This window comes from Fistularia commersonii, chromosome 13 (genome assembly GCF_037954325.1).
Source record: "Fistularia commersonii isolate RoL2024-O1a breed Wild chromosome 13, RoL_Fcom_v1.0, whole genome shotgun sequence".
Taxonomy (NCBI): domain Eukaryota; kingdom Metazoa; phylum Chordata; class Actinopteri; order Syngnathiformes; family Fistulariidae; genus Fistularia; species Fistularia commersonii.
This window is the reverse complement of record NC_141296.1, coordinates 13,602,427-13,622,353: the sequence shown is the minus strand read 5'-3', so window position 1 is coordinate 13,622,353 and position 19,927 is coordinate 13,602,427. Positions and strand designations below refer to the sequence as shown.

Sequence of the window (19,927 nt, the reverse complement as noted above, 5' to 3'; positions counted from 1 at the left end):
TTAAAGGTGTAAGCACTATTTAATTAACAACATAACAGGGAAAAGAAAGGGAATGTGTAAAAAGAGAGAGAAAACATCCTCTTTATTTATTCTTGAAAAGAAAAACGGGGAAAAAGCGGTCTCTTCCATGAAACTGATTGTTTTGAACATTTCTTTGGATAGTTGTCAGAGCCGAAGGCCGCAGAGAGTGCAGCCTCTCCTGCCTGACAGCCTCTCTCCTGAAATTTAACCGGCATATAGGAGATGGGAAGAGAAGGAGGAGGAAGAGGAGGAGGAGGAGGGTGACAGGCCACAACTACCAGCACTCTCCTCCTCTCGTCTGGGATCGTTTCGGCTGTCAATTCCAATGCGCCCGTTATCGGACAACGTAAAGTAGAAGCATCCATTATCAGACTCTTTCTCACCCGACTCTTCCCTTCCTCTTTTATTTTTCCTCTTTTTATTTTTTTATTTCCCCCCCCCCCCCAAAAAAAAGAAATAGCAACTAAATTGAATAAAAATAATAATCGGTAGAAATAAATAAATAAATAGATAGATAGATAGATAGATAGATAGATAGATAGATAGATAGATAGATAGATAGATAGATAGATAGATGGATAGATAACAAAAAAAAATCGATAATCAATGCTGCTGATAATGATGATGTGTGCTGGCTTGTGTTTAGAAACAAGGTTGTCAAACGCAATCGGACGAGCGTCATTACGTGATTGTAAAAATTCGATCATTTATATTATTGTTGGATTTTCAAAAACACGCAGATCGAGAGACTCGGCAGGAAGTGAACATTTCGCCACCAGCTTGTTTGTTTTTTTTCTACTTTTACTTTCTTTTTCCAGAACATCAGTGAAACCCCCACCAAACACACACACACACACATACATATATATAAATATACCAGGCACACTGCTTTGCTGCTGAATTTACCGACCATCCTTTCAGACGTCGTGCAGACGGATCTGAGGATACAAGGTGGGACCAAAACCGTCCCCCCTCTTTCCACGAAGGTCACTAATACACGGGTGGGTGGGGGACTGTGACAAATTCCTTTTGTCTCCGCTTTGCTGGTACTTTATTACCCAGACGAGCCGCTTTGCCTGGAGACACCGATTCATCACGCGCAGCCGGTAACCACGGATATAGCCTTCGGGCAAACACACACACACACACACACACACACACACACGCACACACCTCTGTGTATGTGTGTGTGTGTGTGTGTGTGTGTGTGTGAAGCGGGTACCGCTTAATTGACAACTGGGTTTTTATTGCATTAGAAGAATTCCTGATTACACTTCTGCAGCTTTTAAAGGAAAATCAGCAGAACCCCTATTGGCATATTCTATAACAATTATTGCAAACCATAATCATCCGTTTTCTTTTTCATTATTTCATTTTTTTTCAAAAATAAGGCTGTTCTAAATGGGTCTGTGCAGGCGCATCAGTCAGACGCGGCTCTAATGATCCTCATAGGAGAGAGGAAGGAGAGGAAAAAGCAGGAAGCCCTGATGGTTACAGATGAGGACACTTGAAGTTAAAGAATAAAAGTGCTAATTCAGGAGGAAACCTCACCTCCGGGTTTTTAATCACAATTTAGAAAAAAGAAGAGAGTTTTCAGAAAAAGAACAAACAAAGAAATGTCCCCACTCTCTCTCTCTCTCTCTCTCTCTCTCTCTCTCCATGCTACTCCATTCCCACCTACCCACTCCTCCCTGTATTAAATATAATAAATATCAATGATTGCGGAGTTAATTAAAAAGCGGGGGGTTAAAAGGTGACGGTGGAGTTTTAAGACTCCCAGTTTGCGCATAAGAGATCGGATGACTTTTTAAAAGTCGTTTGAATTCCCAGGTCCCGCAACTGACCCGAGGGAACCTCCGCTGAGGAGGATCTGATCAAATTCACACAAAGCTTCACGGTGGGCTTTCTTTATTTTTATTTTTTTAAATAATAATCGTGCATTTTTAGCGGTAGCAGAAATATATCTGTTAATTGATTTATTTATTTATTGCTGATTTTCTGGAGTCAGGCCATGACATGATGTAAGAATAATGAAGCAAAATGTGTTTTATCGATGTTTAATCAGTGAACGGGGTTTAAAAGATTTTAGGGGAATAAAAAACTGAACATTACTGCTCAAAACAACTTCCTAAACTTCCTAAACACCCAAACTCTCTAAAGAACCAAAATAAATAAATAAATGAAATAAATAGAAATAAAAACAAAATATCTCAAAATACGAAAAGGTCAATATGTCTGTAGAAAAAAAAATAGCACACAAATATCGACATCTGAAATTTGTTTTTGTTTCTTTTTTTAACTTGTGAGGGAATTAAAGGGTAGTCCTGGTGTCAAAGGTGCACCTCAGTGTCCATAAAATGAAAATATTCTGGAATATATACTGTAGTTCATATAAATACATGTACATTTACATATATATTCATACATATATGCATACACATGTATGTATATATATGTATACGTGTATATATGTATCGATAAAAGCACACATCATCCATTTTTTTTGCCCTAATTTGACAAACTAATCTGTAATCTGACTCCAGTAGTATTCCAGAATAAAATGGTTTACTGTTAAAATTAAAGTTGAAATGGCGAATTAATCGACTGTCACTTCATTCAGCAATGCAAATGACTCACAACTTGTATTTACTCGGTAGCTGGATATAACGGAGGCCGAATCAAAGAGAAATCACCCCAAAAAGTAGTTTGTAAGTAAAAGTCCACTGAATTATGACAACTTTAAATTTAAATTCAAATTATTCCAATATTCCTAAATAATTGCAAATGTTTTACGTTTAAACTAAATCAGATGATGCAAAAATATCTGCGTTAGTTGAAACAAAGTGAACCCCCCCATGAACACACACACACACGCACACACACACTTTACTGTGTGTCACTGAGCTCTCCCATTCATTTGATCCTCGAGCGCCAATGTAAACAGAACAGCCAGCAAATAGCAGCCACACGAACACACGCACACACACACACACACACACACTCACACAAACACGCACACACACACACGCATACGTAACCCCAGTTATGTTGATATGGCAATTGATTTTGATGCTTCCCTCCCCCCCCTCTCTCTCCACCTCGCAGGCGAAAATTAGAATAGCCACGGAAAAATAAATTAAATATTCAATCCCTGCATCGTGTGTGTGAACGTGTGTGTTTCTCCTCTCCTATCACGGTGATTATCATGAGTCATTTTTATCTTCTTGTGTAAATCGAGCCCGGGGTAAGTCTAATGCGCAACTTCCGGTAGGGTCTATCGAGCTATCCATTCAGTTAAAACTTTTTTTTTATGAAATTAGAAATAACCAGAGCATGAGTTATTATTAGCCGAAAGGTGGATGAAATTCTACGAAAAATGACACCGAATGTGAAATGATGGAAATTTCGAAGTCAGAAATGACTGGGAGTTTCGGGACCAAAAAAAAAAAAAAATTCAAATTGATATTCAACTTAGAAAGGTTGAAAACGGCTCGTGATTCATATCTATCGATCCATTTATCTATCATCTATCTGTGTGTTATTTCTGTGAAATAATACATGAGTTGGACATTTACAATCGGGCCTGAACGAGCCGTCACTATCAATGGAGTCATGGCTGCTTGGCGCGCAACAGATCGCTCCTTCAACGTCTCATTCACATAAATCCGGTCCAGTATTTGTTGCATCCCAGTCGCAAACTATGACGAAGAGTTAAAATAAGGAAAAGGGGGTGAGGCCTGTTTGAAGGCCGGAGACGACGTGTAACCGTGGAAAAAGATGAGAAAGAAAATGAGATTTGATCCTAATAAAACCCGGGCGAAAAAAACACGGACGCAACTGCTTCACTCACTGACTAGATGCCCAGGAATAGTTGATTTTAAATCGTGAAACTGTGGGAGAAAAAAAAAAAAAAATCAAATGAACCGACGAATATTCATTTTCACGGTTATTCTTTATAAATCGTTCAATCCGCCGGTGCCATTAAAAGGCGACTTACCACCCACCCCCTCCCCCTCCCTCTCCCGTTAAACACCGGTACGCCGGTGGGAAATAAATGAAGCCGCTGCTTCTTTAAGAGGAGCGCATAGAAGGAGAGAGAGAGAGAGAGAGAGCGCGGATGAGGAGGAGGAAGAGTATGGAGGGGTGGGGCAGCAGGGAGGGGGGTTGAGGAGGAGGGATTGGGGTGGGTGGGTTGGAGGAGGAGGGGGGGGTCGGCTGGCCGGATGATCGAATGGCAGCTTTTACGCAGAGGGTCGGTCTCACCTGCTGAAACGCGCTGCAGCCTCCAAAGCGGCGGAGCCTCCGAGCTCTCGGTCCGGCAGCACCTCCACGGGGCCATGGCTCCCTCCCGCACCCCTCTGCGGGTTTTCTCGCCTCTATTTTGACGCTTAGAGACAGCGTGCTTTTATTTTTGTCTTGGGTTGAACGCATGCGAAAGAGTCTTCTGCTTTTGTATGTGTGTGTGTGTGTGATCGTTCACTCCACCGGAGTGGGGTGAACAAAGCGCATCAAGATCCTCCGGAGAGCCAACCGCCTCTCCTGATGACAAGAAGTTTGTAGAAAACAACGACCATCGCGGATTTTTCTTGCGCGCAAACGCGTCTGGATAAAGCAAAAACGCCTCCTGCTTGTTCCACGCGTGGGGCGGGGGGGGGGATCACGCCGTGAAACATGGAATACGCCGTTTCTTAGCAAGACGGATAGGCGTTTATTTGATTTTTTTCTGCTTTTGATAAGGGAACGTTAGAACCCCCCGACCCTCCCACTGCCGGACAAATACGACGACAATAAGAGCAATTATGGCGCGGGTTTTTTGGACGCGCCACGCCGCGGGTTTTCCTGGAAGCGGGCCCACGCCGATGTGTGAAAATTAACCCGTGAAGAAGAGACTGGGAAGAGAGAGAAAGAGAGAGTGAGGGAGAAAGAGAGGGAGCGAGGAGGAAAGAGAGAGAGAGAGAGAGAGAGAGAGAGAGAGAGAGAGGCAGAGAGCGGCCGGAAGCGGCTGCGGCGCCGGTCACCCGTTCGACGCGCGTCCGTCCGCCGGGAGGCCGCGGCAGGATGGAGCACACCGGGATCGAAGAGGTGAGCCAGACACACGCGCAGCCGCACGAACCGATCAGCTTCGGGATCGATCAGATCCTGAACAGCTCGGATCAGTCCAGCGGCTGCTTGCTGCCCAACCGGACCGGCGAGCCGGACTACGCGCTGGCCTCCGCCAACGTCTACGGCGGCGGTTATAACGGCGTCTACAACCCGGCCTGCTCTATGGCGGCGGCGGCGGCGGCGGCGGCGGGTTTGGCCGGTTCCTACAACGTCAACATGAACATGAACGTCAGCATGAACATGAACATGAACGTTAACGTCAACTCGGGCGGCGCTGGAGGAGGAGGAGGAGGAGGAGGAGGAGGCGGTGGAGGAAGTGGAGGAGGAGGCGGAGGAGGAGGCGTCGGCGGCGGGGTGATCCGGGTACCGGCTCATAGACCCCTGCCGCCGCCGCCGCCGCCGCCCCCGGTGCCCAACGCCGCCGCCGCGCCACATCAGCACCCTCCGGGCATCGGGCCCGGGATCCCCGCTGTGCCCGGGATGGGGATGGGGAACGCGGCCAACTTCACCTTTCCGTGGATGGAGAGCAGCAGGAGGTTCGCCAAGGACAGGCTGACGGGTAAGTGTTTCCGGTCACAACAAAAAAACTACAAAAAAATAAAAGCGCGAGCCCCCCGGAACACCTGTGCGTTTCCGGTCACAGAAACGAGCGAAAACAAAAACAAAAAAACGGAAAATAAAAGCGCGCAACCCTTGGAATACATGTGCGTTTCCGGTCATAGAAACGAACAATAACAAAAGCAAAAAAAAAATAAAAATAAATAAATAAAAGTGCGCACTTACGGAACACCTGTGCGTTTCCGGTCATTTAAAAAAACGCAGGAAATAAAAGCGCGCGCCCCCCACGGAACACCTGTGCGTATCTGATCTTAGAAACGAACAAAAACAAAAACAGAAAATAAAATTGCACACCCCTTGGAACACCTGTGTGTTTCCTGTCATAGAAACAAACAAAAACATAAAATAAAAGTGCCCACCCCTGGAACATCTGCACGTTTCCCGTCATACAAAAAAAAAAAGAAAATAAAGGCGCGCGCCCCCCGGAACACCTGCGTGTTTCCGGTCATTAAAAAACGAACAACAACAACAACAAAAAAACAAAAAACAAAAACAGAAATTAAAAGCGCACACTGCCGGAACACCTGTGCATTTCAGGCCATAAAAAAAACAACGGAAAATAAGAATGCGCGTTCCTATGCGCTTCATTCAAAACGATCAGAATCAGCAAATCACAAATTCAAATGACATATCATTAAGTTTGGGCCAAAAACGGATCAAATTGTCACAAGTCACCGTCACGGTGCGTAGGTTTTATTGCGCGGCCTGATGGAAGAGGGCAGAGATATACATGGACGCGCAGATGAATCACGCATCGGACCATCACTCTCCATTTACGGCAGGATGAAGGGCTGATGTTGTTTCCTCCTGCAGGATGAATGGTTCGACTTCTCTCCACCACCCGATTGACAAATCCGGAAGTCACGTGATCTCCGATAAAGCTCTATTAATTTCAAGATATGTTGATCGCAATCAAATCGATAACCAATGACCATTTACTTTTATTATATTTTCAATATTAACGTCACGCACTTGCATTGAAATCCCGCTGTTGAAATCATTGGGAGCTCCTCTCCCTCTCCTGCCGAAATAACCCTAAATATAGATTTGTGGTCATATTTTTGTGAGCCACGCGATCATAATCCTCAATTTATCAATTTGACTTTTGTCGAATAGCAGTTTAACGGCATAAATTCATGTCGTTATTAAATTGAATGGGTGGACGTTTGTCGAGTGGGGGGGAATTCTGTTCTAATCCAAGGTGGAAGCATCAGTCCTTCATTACAGGGCTAGTTATTTCTCTCTCTCTCTCTCTCACACACACACACACACACACACTCTCACTCTCTCTCTCTCGCTCTCTCTCTCTCTCTCTCTCTCTCTCTCTCTCTCTCTCACACACACACACACACACACACTCTCTCTCTCTCTCTCTCTCACACACACACACACACACACACACACACACACACACACACATATATATATATATATATATATATATAAATATGTGTGTGTATATTTCCCAAATGTATCCAAATTATTGGGATAAAAAAACTTGAAAATCAGATGAATGTTAATGGCATTAAAACTATTTATTATTTATTTCAATATTTCAGTTGATTGATAAACCTATTTTATCATGTAAGTGACTAATAGACGAATAGACTTTGAATGACCGTTTTTTTGGGAGGGTGCTGATATGTATTCTACTCTAATTATTTTTCTTGTGTGTAAAGAACTTTGAAGGAAAACACTTCATTTTGAATATGTAGTATTGTTTAATTCTCCGGAGTATGTGATTTTAATAATAACGAATATGGCGAAAATTATTAACATACTACTACCACTAACAACACTACAACAATAACAATAACAATAACAATAACAACCACCATTACCACCATCATCATTCATCATCCTCACAATAATAATAATGATAATAATAGGATTATAGTCAACTAGAAAGTTAAGTTATTGTTACGATATACAAATATAGATTGTAATCGAATCATGATATTATTGGCTGTTGAATTTAGTGAAGGGGGAGGTTGGCGGTCACATGATATCATCGTTATGAAATGAAAATAAAGATGGTCATGGATTGGGACCCCCCGACACACATACACACACACACACACACACACACACACACACACACACACACACACCCTCGAACCCCGCATTAAATATTGACCATTCCGTTTTTTCCTCATGTTGAATTATTCAATACCGGGGGTCTGTGCGTTGTTGGCGGAGGGATACAGTGCAAAGAGCCTTATCCGTTCCGCTCATAGTCGCCGTGGGGCTCCGTGTAAATCACACACACATACACACACACACACACACACACACACACACACACACACACACACACACACACACACACACACACACACACACAGTTTACTATAAAAGACACATAATCAAATGGACTATCATCTATCCCTGATGGGCAGCCCTGTTTCTTGTTCTTCCGCTTCTTGTTCCTCTTTTTATTCTTCTACGAACAAAAAAAGTAGCTTTTAACACTAAATATCGTTAATGCCCCCGACATTGAACCCCGGTTTTTCTCGGATGACATTAATTGAAGCTTCTCGACGTCGCTATCCTCACACGCAATAAAACAGATTTAAAAAATAAATCTTGTAAACAGACACTCCCAAATAAATGCTCGTAAATTCCAGCACTGTGGGATTAATGTGCGAGCTGTGAAGTGTATAATTATAATTTAACGCCCACGCATCTGAAAATAATCTATCCCGTGTATTCTGGGATTACCCCACGGCTTCATGAACGCGAAGGGCTCGTATAGTTATATTTGAAATACCCCTGAACACACACACACACACACACACACACACACACACACACACACACACACACACACACACATATCTTCGTGGATCGTTTCGCCCCGTCGTGCCAAAAACACTAAAACGGCTGAAAACAAAGATGGGCGATGAAGAAGCGCGTCTGTAAAAATTAAAATTATCATCAAAACCAGTTCCCCCTGATTGATAATCTCACTTTATAGCAGCGGAGAGAATAAATACATTTGTTTATTTGTTTGGCTTTTTTTTCAATTTTATTTCCGCATCTCCTCGCTGAAGTGATGACAGAAGAAAGTGTCCCTGCCTTCTCTTTCCTCCCCTTCTTTTTTTTTTTTATTCCAGATAGTGTAATAAATAGCAATATATGTTCTTCTTATATTTCAATATCCCCCTTTAGAATCCTTGGCGGGTGTATTTATTAGATTGCTACAAAGGTAATATCCGCAGTGGGGAAGGCAGGTCCTGTCACCGGGAAGTGTTATTAACTATAAGTGGTTTTTATTATGGGAAACAGATTCTCCACGGCGGCCTTTTATTTTTCTGATATGCTTATGTTAAATCGCATTACCCGCCCGCTCCTCCTGTATTCTCTGCCATTTTCTTGTTTTATTATTATTTCACCGCGGATATAGAAGGCTTCCCTCGCCCTCTTTCCCTCTGCCATCTGTTTATTATTATATATGTATGTATATATGTATATGTATATATATATATCTATGTGTGTGTGTGTGTTTGTGTGTGTGTGTGTGTGTGTGTGTGTGTGTGTGTGCCCTTGCAAATCAGTTACTGAAGGACAAATAATCACAACAACAATAATAGTTGTGATGATAATAATGGCCCAGATTATAAACACAAAATAGTAAAATATGATAATAATGGCCCAGATTATACACACAAAATAGTAAAATATAATTGCAATAGACAAGTTATTGATTATTTAGTATGGTAATCTTTTTCTAATGGAATGGACTCTTGTTTTTAAGAAAGAGAGGCGATTAGTTCCTGGTCATGTTGGATAAGTATCAGCCACAGTTCGGATTTTATTAAAATGAGAGTTCATTTCTTGTGTCTGTGGATGTGCGCGATCCAATTCACGCAAAACGGTGATTTCCCGAGAAAAAAAAATCACCTATTCAAGAACTTCACATTTCTTATCTTGAACTCAGAACGAGAAAAAAAAAAAAGCTGCGGACAGTGAACACACCCGAGTGCCATATTAATACAAGGGATTATTAAAGGGTTATTTCCACCCGTGTTTTCCCTCAGGGTGATCGCGGATCTGCAGGGATAGGCTGTTGCTGCACCCCCCCCCTCCCTTCCCAACACACACACACACACACACACACACACACACACACACACACACTCTGACTGCATGGGTTAAGTGTATTTTTCCTCCAAGCCCCCCCCCTCACCGCACTGCGCCTGCTCCGTTACTTAGCCCGCAATGAGCTTCTTCATGCCGCATTACCGAGCCCGTAGGGCCGCTCTGGTCCCAGAACGCGGGGCCCTGAACGCCGCACGATTCTGCTGTAGTGCGAACGGAAAAGCATCTTATCGAGAAAAGTCAGAAAAGACCCTTTCAAAGAGTAGGTTTGATTAAAAATAAAATTTGAGGTCGGCTTGAAGTGGATTGTTGGGGGTGGTGGTAGGGCGCGCCAGAGTGTGTGTGTGTGTGTGTGTGTGTGTGTGTACATCTATAGGAATATTATTGAAACATTATGGGAATATCGTCACCATAAAGCCGTGATTAAATACCACGGTTCCTCCCTCCGAGTCCCAGTAGAAACACAACAGGGGTACAATTACCATTTTCACCGTTACGGAGAACCGGAGGGCCGCGCTCTGCGAAACCTGATAGGGTTACCATGGGAACGATCGTAGAGAAGATTAGAAATAATAATTAGAGGGATTTAAAAACAAAAGAGTCGATTTAGCTGCAGTTTAATGGACGGTGAGGTGGGTTTTTCTTCATTATTTGAGTCCGGCGCTTCCGACGTGACCTACTTCTGCAGCTCCCCCCGCCCGTCTCGACTCTTTTTATTCACGTATTAATTGTTTTACACTAAAACAAACGTTTTTTTTTTTTTTGTGTTTCCTTTTAAATAAATGCCTCTTTGCGCATCATGCGGCTACAGTAGCCGCAGTAGCAGCAGTACGCACTCCTCCCTAGGACCCCCTCCTTCTGTGGAGTGGGAGTGGGAGTGGGGGTCCATTGTGCGTGTTTTCTATATTCATCGTGGCTCCATGTGAGCTTTGGTGACACGACAACGAAAACAAATAAACAGCCTGTACGACACCGGGGGGGGTTGAGGGAGGTGAGAGGAGAGACATAGCCGGATTTTTGTCTCTCTATCCGCATTAGGCCAGAAATGAGAATGTGGCCGGGGAGTAGATCCATGGCCAAAAAAGATCCTGTTACGCGCATTGATCTCCTGTTTACCCGCTGCTGACAAAACAGACAGGATTTACAGATATTTTATAATGCATGTGTGTGTGTGTGTGTGTGTGTGTGTGTGTGTGTGTGTGTGTGTAAGTCTTACTAATACCCGGATGGAAGACGGTTGCAGGTTTAAAAAAAAAAGCACGGTGTTGTTTTTGCAGCGGGGAAAACATGTGATCAATGTAAATTATCTGTAGTTTAATTTGTAACGTACACGGTTTTAACGCACGAATGTGCAAATACTTACCTTATGTTTGGAAGGAAGATGTTGTTACGGTGAAATATCGCATTGCTAAAATAAAAGTGACATTTCTTAGATGAAACTGAGACATTAACCTAGTAATACTATGAAAGAAGGCCATTCATTGAACCTCCCTTTATTATAATTATAATCTAATTTTTAAAAATCAAGTCCAGTTGTGGATTGATAATTCATTACAGGGGGAGATTTAGAGGTTGTAAATGTTGTTGTTGTTTGATTGTATGGCATTGTTGTACCAGGATTAACCCCAAGGATGTGTGTATTTGTCAAGGGATTGGTAATACACACACACACACACACACACACACACACACACACACACACACACACACACACACACACACACACACACACACACACACACACACACACACATTTAAACACACTGACATGATCATGTGAAACACGATATTGACTCAGATAGATTTTACAGTCAAGATATAAATATAGACAGAGGATACTGCTGTGTGTAATACATAAGGTAGTTGGGAAAAAAGTTTTAATTTGTTTCGCAGACAGGTTTTGACGACCGATCAATTCAGTTGCAAAACTGCCACCAGTTTACAAAAATTGGACTTTTTGAATGTAAACAATTTCGTGAGTCAGACTGAAAAGGAACAATCATGTGAAATCCAGGGCGTTTTCTCTAAGTTTATCAGCGCCATTGCTCAAATGATCGTACTTCTATTTGTTGTGAGTTGTTGAATGAAAGATATTTTATTTTAAAAAAAAAACATATACATGAAATGTAGAATCTTTACAATTCTTGTTCAAGTAATTTGTGATGAAACTGCTGCCGTCTAATGAAACAACTGTGATTGCAATTTCAGTTTTTATTTTGCCTGTTTGAAAAAGTTGTGGTTGATTTCTATGTTTGTGCTCCTGGTTTTTGTAGACTTGATAACATTTTTGGAAAATATCAAACTGCTGAGTGTGAACATCAGAAGGCCCTTAAAGATAAACGCATGAGAAAAATGGCAATACAGTTAAGATTTTATGCGGAATTTTTGCGAATGCATTGAAAGAGATCTCATCCGAATGGTTAAAGTTAATTTTACCATGTGTATTTCTATCAAAATAGCAAAAAGCGACATTTTCGAAACGGTTGATTTCTTCCGTTTTCTTCGTCTGATTCAACGCCTGTCTCTCGTTCATTGTAATTCTAATTATAAAGTCTAACTAAAAAAACAAAACGCCCGGTGAGTTTACATCTGGGATTGAAGCAGAAATCCCCCGAAATTGTCCTCGGAGATGAAGTTTTCGAGGTTTCACAGCACAGAACTGGTTATTAATTCATACTTTCCTTCCCATTTTGTCAATGAACAACCCTAATGGCTTCATTCTGACCGACTGGCTTGTATCAGCTTGATTTATCTCCCTTTACCGAGCAGCCCTGTCACTTATTTTCCTAAATGGCAGATATCTCATTTTGAAACCTTTTTTTTTTTTTCTCCCCCTCCTTCTCCTTCTTCTCCCTCTTCCCCTCCCTCTTTCTCCTCCAAACGCTAAGTTAAGAGACTAGCAGTAAATCCCATTAAAGCAGATTCTGTTCATCATTCAGGCCTCCTTCATGTGATTAGTTGCTTTGCGTCGGTGCCCGACTGGCTGCTGCTGCTGCTGCTACTGCTGCTCCAGATGTGGGACCTCACTGTGTCTCCCTTTCCTTTAGGGGAGCAGGCAGAGGAGAGCCGAGCAGGAGAGGCTACAGGGGGGGTGGGGGCCGCCGGGTCCCTCTGCCCTCTCCCCAAGGGAGACATCGGCAGGGTCCCCGTCTGGAGCACAATGGAGACTTTAACTAAATGCTATTACCCCGAGCTCGCTCACCTGCGAGACGGCAATGGCCTTCTTGCAGATTATTCTTTCCCAAAGGGGGCTTACCCAGGTGAGTCGCCCCCGCCCCCCCTTTTCCCCGTCGCACAATTCAGTTGCCCGGCATGAATGCGTGGTGAAAATGAGAGCTGGGTTTTTGTTACATCGCTATAAATGTGTTTCAAATGTCTTTGCTTTGAAAACCGGCTTTTAAAAATTGTCCGGATTTGGATTAATGCGGAAAACCCAGCGTGCCGTTCTGTTTTTTCGTTGTTGTTTTTTTTTTTTTTTTTTTTTTTTTTTTTCCTCATCCTCCAAATCTGGCAGGAGACTTGTACTTGTAATTACATTTATCTTCTTCAATTGGCAGCTTCTGGGCCTTCTCTCAGACTCCCAAAACACACAGGCTTTCCCAGAGTTAAGACAAAATTGACAATAATTTTATCTAACCAAAGGACTGGAAAGCAAAATTGCGTTGAGGGTATACACACAGTGAAACCTCAGGGGAAATAAGTTTATACCTCAGAAGAAAAAAGATTGTTCCAGGTTGGAAATGGAAATAACTGCTCCGGCTGACATTAATCTTAGATACCCAAGTCAACGAGCGAGGGTTGGCTAATGCTAATGCTAACGCTAATGCTAATGCTAATGGGACCTTCTTAAATCTTTGCTTGTTGTTTTTTCCCCCAAAATGAAATCCCGACAAATTCAACCGACCGATCTGTTTCTCTGACGTCCGATCGCAGCCGCCCTCTCGCCCTTCTCCGTGACGCGTCGCATTGGCCACCCGTACCAGAACCGGACGCCGCCCAAGAGGAAAAAGCCTCGCACCTCCTTCAGCCGGGTGCAGATCTGCGAGCTGGAGAAGCGCTTCCACCGGCAGAAGTACCTGGCGTCAGCTGAACGCGCCACCCTGGCCAAGGCCCTGAAGATGACGGACGCCCAGGTCAAAACTTGGTTCCAGAACAGACGGACAAAATGGCGGTAAGAGACGATTACCCCCCCTACACACACACACACACACACACACACACAAACTTCTTGTCATGTTTTCCATCCACAAGCCATATTTCCTCCGGAGTGATCTACTTAAACGGAACAAATGTGGCCACGGTGAATGTTTCAGGAGCTATTATTTTATTTTTTTTTTTATGATGGGATGTGCACTCAGGAGACGCTCCCTCCGATTCCTCCCCCACCGCTAATCCGACGGCAACGAAAGTGCCTCTCTTTTGCCGCCCGCTGCCAAATCTTCACTGATGTTTCTCGTCATACACAAGCAGAAGACACCTTTTCTTTTCTTTTCTTTTTTTTCTTTTTTTTTTTGCTTAGCTTAGCTGCCGGCCCACTTGACCAAGCACAATTACTCCACACCCCTAAAAGGCCTTTTAGAAAGTTGCTGTCTGAAGCAATACCAAAAGACTGATGGGATGGGGGCGGAAAGTAGTCGATAGACGGGGGAAAAAAAAAAGAAAAAGAAAAAAAAAAATCATTGCCTCCCTATGATTGGTGTTTACGGCTGTACTGAAAGCGAATGAGTCAGAAATGTAATTTGGAACCCCTGGTTTGAGTTAACGGAACAGCACAAAACACACAACAATGTGTAAATGAACTTCCAGGGTCTTGGACTCAATAACTAATCACATTAAGTCACATATGTATACCGTATATATATATACACTGCTCAAAAAAATAAAGGGAACACTTAAAAAACACATCCTAGATCTAAATGAATGAAATATTCTTATGAAATACTTTGCTCTTGACACAGTTGAATGTGCTGACAACAAAATCACACAAAAATGATCAATGGAAATCAATTGTATCAACCCATGGAGGTCTGGATTAGGAATCACACTCAAAATTAAAGTGTAAAAACACACTCCAGGCTGATCCAACTTTGATGTAAAGTCCTTAAAACAAGTCAAAATGAATCTGTGTTGCTTCCAGAGTGGACACTATGATTTCACAGAAGTGTGATTGACTTGGAGTTACATTGTGTTGTTCAAGTGTTCCCTTTATTTTTTTCAGCAGTATATATATATATATATATATATATATATATATACATATATATGTATATATGTATATATAAATTTGTGTGTGTGTGTGTAAGTAATAATTATTGTTATTATTATTGATGATCTATTGTATTTGACTGAAGCAGGAGACTGACAGGTGTAGTTTCGGGGGCACAAAAGCCTGAATGGAAATTCGGAAAGGACAGAGAGCAAATAGTTGTTTTGATCCCGGGCTTTGCAGCAGTCACTTGCTGTGATTATGATCATGACTGATGATCTAATTTTATTATCGTAATAGACGATCTAATTCTTCAGAGTACAACGTGTAACGCTGATATGAGGACTTGCGTTTATTTCATTGAAATAAAAGTCAGAGGCCTGTGGGAGAGGTTCAACACTGCAGTACCTTGTTACAATTTCTGTTACAATTTTTTTTACAAATACCCGGATGTTCAAAGCGCACTCGTCAACGACAACAAAAATAAAAATAAGATAAAATGCTGATGCAATAAAAAACAAAATGTAGAAATAAAATAATAATCAATGTGCAATGAAAAACAATTTTACTTAACGTAAACAGGACAAGAGCGAGTGGTGTGTCACTGGCTAATCAGGGAATTCGCTCAACTGGCTTCACTGATTTCCTTGTTTTGCGGAGATTTATGCCATTAACCCCCACAGTGTGCACCTGATAGGATGAGTGTGAGGGATGTCTCTGCACGACGACTGCGCTGCTAACAAGACGGTGATCAAATCAGCAGGCACCCAATCCGATTATGATAATGCTGTTAACAATAATGTGTGGCTAATGGGTGCAGGTCGGCGTGCATGAAAGAGTATTTTAGAGGTGTATCTCTGCCGGTCCCTACCTGCTGTAATTGTTTTTTTTCCGGGCTACGGAGCATGTGCGTTTGATAACGTCTGCATGATTTTGGGAGAATCCACCGCGCGCTCGTCTTACTGATGCCCGATTCAAAAAAACTGATTCAAAAGCCGTGGAAGAGCTCCTGATGATGAAATCTTCACCTAGTTTCGCCCCTTCTCCGAACCCTATTTTAGTGATAAAGACACCTCGGTCTTTATCACTAACAATGTCCTGGGTTTGCTTCATGTGGACTTTAAACGTGCATCTTTTTAAACAAATAAACAGATGTGGGTGCCGCGTTTAGCGCCTTCTGGTCGATCGTGCATGGGCTCACCTCCTGCTGCGTGATAGGCTAGGTGAGATCTTGCCTGAGGCAAGGACACAGTTTCCCTAACTGCTCTTATCGCTCCTTTTTGAATAATTTTGGCGTTGTGTTCTCCTGGCGGCCTCTCGCTGAATCGCCAAAGGAGGCTCAGTCCAAAAACAAGAAGATCCAGTTCTTTTGCACCGAATCAAGCAAAAAAAAAAAAAAAAAGCAGATGTGTTCGATACTCCGATTGTCGTGGGATCGTATGAGGACAAACTGTCCAGTTTGGTTTACTGGAATAATTTTACATTGTAAACCCAAACTTCCACAAGAAATCCCACAAAGTGAGCGGTAAGCGTAGTGTTTGAAATAAGTCCCGGTGACTTAAATAGGTTGAGTTTGTGTTTTACTTCATTCTCCAGGATTGGAGAGATGATTTTGTATTAATTCCTGAGAAGAGTTGATTTATTTAAACAAGTGAGAGCGTTATCTTGCCTGGTGAACCGCCATGTCTTTCACTTGTTATCTCTGGCGTGTGGATGCCTGAGACAAGAGCCAATCCTACGTTCCAGTAGGCCAGGACTTGCTTATCGCCCATGGATGGAGCGCCACTTCCGAAAAAAGGACGTTTTTCCAAAGTGAAATAAATTTGTTTCGAACGACGGGGATGTGAAGAGTGAATGCGAGTCTCGAAGCTGCTGCGCAAATCAAACAAAAGAAGACATCAGGCTGGGCGAGATTACGGCCCCGGTCGATAAAGATTGCAATAATAAGCGACGAAAGAGCAGCCGCCGTGAAAGAAATATGAAACCCGCTTTTGTAAAGACATGACAGCGAGTACTTTTAGGTTTATTTGCCTGATCACTTCCACCCGAACCCATCTGGCCCCGCAGTCGGGCGGCTGCAGACGTCACTGACCTCGCTCCTGGCCCCAAACGGCATATATTTAAAGGATGTTACGACTGGATCTGCATGCTGTTATTCTATTTCTCACCAAAGCCCCGGAAAAAATTAAAATTCTAATAATAATGACAATTAGCGGTACAAAAATACAATCTTCAAACGCAGGGATTTATTTACATCCTATTAATCAAATCAAATCAAATCTTTGTCCTTAATACCTTAAAACACTTGATAGCCCTAACCTTGGCAATTTATATTTTATTGTATTTCTTATCCTCCCTCCTTCCAACTGTTATCTATTATTGTTATGTTTTTGCTTGAAACTCTGGCACAACAATTTCCTTCAGGATAAATAAAGTTGTTCTTATCTTATCTTATCTTATCTTATCTTATCTTATCTTATTAGACATTGTGTAAAGTGACATTTTATCCCATGACCCCAGATGCCTCATCCAAATTTTTAATGTGCCATAAAGTATATTTTTGTATATTTTGAATGCCCAAAACTGCCAGAAGAAAAGAAAGGTAAATTAATTCAGACTGGTTGCCTGCGATTTGTGACACAACGGTTCTTATTTCTTAGATTATTTATATCGTAGTGTCTGTGATATGAAGCTACAAACTGACAGACGATCTGCACACACACACACACACACACACACACAAAAACATGACCGGCGTTTGCAGTGGGGTTTGAGAGGGGTAAGCCTCTGTAAAATAGCGCACGTGGGTCAACATACAAGTATGAAAAGTAGAAAAAAACATATGCTGACACGGCACTAATTTTGAGCTATTTGGAATAAAAAGACAAGTTACTCACACCAATATGCGAACTGTGAAGCATTGAGAAATGACGCTTAAAGTAAATGAGTTTTGTAAAAAAAAAAAAAATACAGCAACCTTCCTTTTCGGTGACTTTCACTATTTATATATTCTGCTGCTACATGCTACCTTTGCTAATCCATCTATGAAAAGTAAATGGAGCCTGACTCCTGATTCCCCGCCTTCTCCTTCTCGATCTCCCCAGGAGACAGACGGCGGAGGAACGCGAGGCCGAACGGCAGCAGGCCAATCGGCTCATGCTGCAGCTCCAGCAGGAGGCTTTCCAGAAGACCCTGAGCCAACCTCTGCAGCCGGACCCGCTATGCCTACACAACTCCTCCCTCTACGCCCTGCAGAACCTGCAGCCCTGGGCAGAAGACAATAAGGTGACCTCCGTCACCTCCATGGCATCTGTCGTATGAGTGTGTGTGTGTGTGTGTGTGTGTGTGTAGGGGGCGGGCTGGGAATGAAAGGTGTTTATCAGTGTCATCAGTGAGAACGGAGAAAGAAAAAAATAAAAAAGGGAGGAATCTTCTCCGGTCAATTTCTGAGGGGTCTGACGTTTCAAAAACGCAGCACCGTCGGTGGGATCGTCGTACGCGATACCGGATTTAGGAAAAACCCAAAGAAAAAAAAAAAAAAAAAAAAGAAAAATGAAATCAATTGAACAGACTCTGTGTTTACTCCCTGAGACTCTGGCAGCACAAGAGCCCTGCTGATCTTACAGATCTGTGCCGTTGTGAGCGACTGTTTGAAATATCTGCTTTGAGTCATTTTACTGCCTTACACGACGTTTCCGCTTTCCCTTCAGCTGTCGGTCTAAAAGTGAGGACGGCGCTTTATCCTTAAGTGCCAGGAAACAAATGGACACCTCTGTACATGCCCAACTATCAAGACTGTCCCCCCCCCTTGCCCTCCACTCCCCCGACCCCAGAACTATCAAGAGGCAGCAGAGACTTTTTCTGCCCCATATCTGCAAAATAAGCCTCACGTCCCAGCCTCCCCGGCCCTCCCCGTGACTTTGTACAATGTAGTAAAAATGCATGTTTCAAGCCTTTTTCTGTATGTGCTGGGAAGTACCGTTGACATCCGCCGTGGCCATGGAGACGGAATTGCAGTATTCATGTGGTGTCACTCCTGAATCACGGATCCCTGGTAATGGGCCATCTAAAAAAAAAAAAGGGGGTGTTTTATATTAAATAATATTGTGACTTTTTTTTAAAAATGATGAAAGCGCTCTGTTTTTCTTTGACTCTCTTTTGTGTCTTCGCTGCAACGTGTTTTTCGACATAATGAAAACCCACACAATTATACTTTATGGTTTTACCGGGAAGGGGTTACGGGGGGGGTTAGTTGCAATTATGTTTCAAAGTGGCTAGAGATATTGCTGGATTGTGTCAGACAGACAGCTCAAATACTTTTTTTGTTTTATCCATAAAAAAACGATGACTACAGCTCCCGCGAGTGAAGGCAAGGCAAAGGAGCGCGCTCAGCAGAATCCGTCCCAGGGTAAATAAAGCGTCTTGGTGCCAGGCCAAATTAGAGCGCGGCACCTTAGGAAACACAAGTGGTTCATCTGCTAACTGAACATTTTTCATTTTAAGCAAAAATTCAGCTTGAATTTTTCCTTCTCTTTCTTCCCTCTTTGATTTTTAGGTAAAATCTCAAAACTTTTCAAAGCTTCCCCTCTCTCCCTCCCTTTTACCAACGGAAACATCGCAGTGCATCTTCTATTTCCGCGAGATATTTGAGATCTAGATATTTAAGAAATCAAGCGTCATCAACTGAGATGAAGTGGTCTTTGAAAAAACGCAGAAGTCCTCATTTGGGGGAAAATGGATTTATTTCACTTTATGATGGCAAAACTAAATTATCAGTGTTTACATTCATTTGCCCCGAGTTCCCAGGTTCTTCATAACTAGTCACATGGCAGCCTGTTAATATTGCCTATTTTGTTTAAAAGCCCAATAAATATAAAA

General features: G+C 42.6%; 1 protein-coding gene across 3 annotated transcripts; it reads left to right on the top strand.

Moving 5' to 3' along the window:
* Positions 1-4,296: 4,296 nt before the first annotated feature.
* On the top strand, positions 4,297-19,927 carry tlx2 (T cell leukemia homeobox 2). Of its 3 annotated transcripts, XM_086158565.1 has the most exons (5): positions 4,297-5,683; positions 12,891-13,103; positions 13,777-14,014; positions 18,154-18,334; positions 18,760-19,927. In XM_086158565.1, exons 1-5 carry the CDS (start codon positions 5,080-5,082, stop codon positions 18,769-18,771), a joined length of 1,248 nt encoding a protein of 415 aa, XP_086014691.1. In that variant the 5' UTR covers positions 4,297-5,079; the 3' UTR covers positions 18,772-19,927. The 3 variants fall into 3 exon arrangements, with proteins under 3 accessions (XP_086014691.1, XP_086014690.1, XP_086014692.1); XM_086158564.1 differs by lacking the exon at positions 18,760-19,927 and having other exon boundaries at positions 18,154-18,607; XM_086158566.1 differs by lacking the exons at positions 12,891-13,103; positions 18,760-19,927 and having other exon boundaries at positions 18,154-18,607.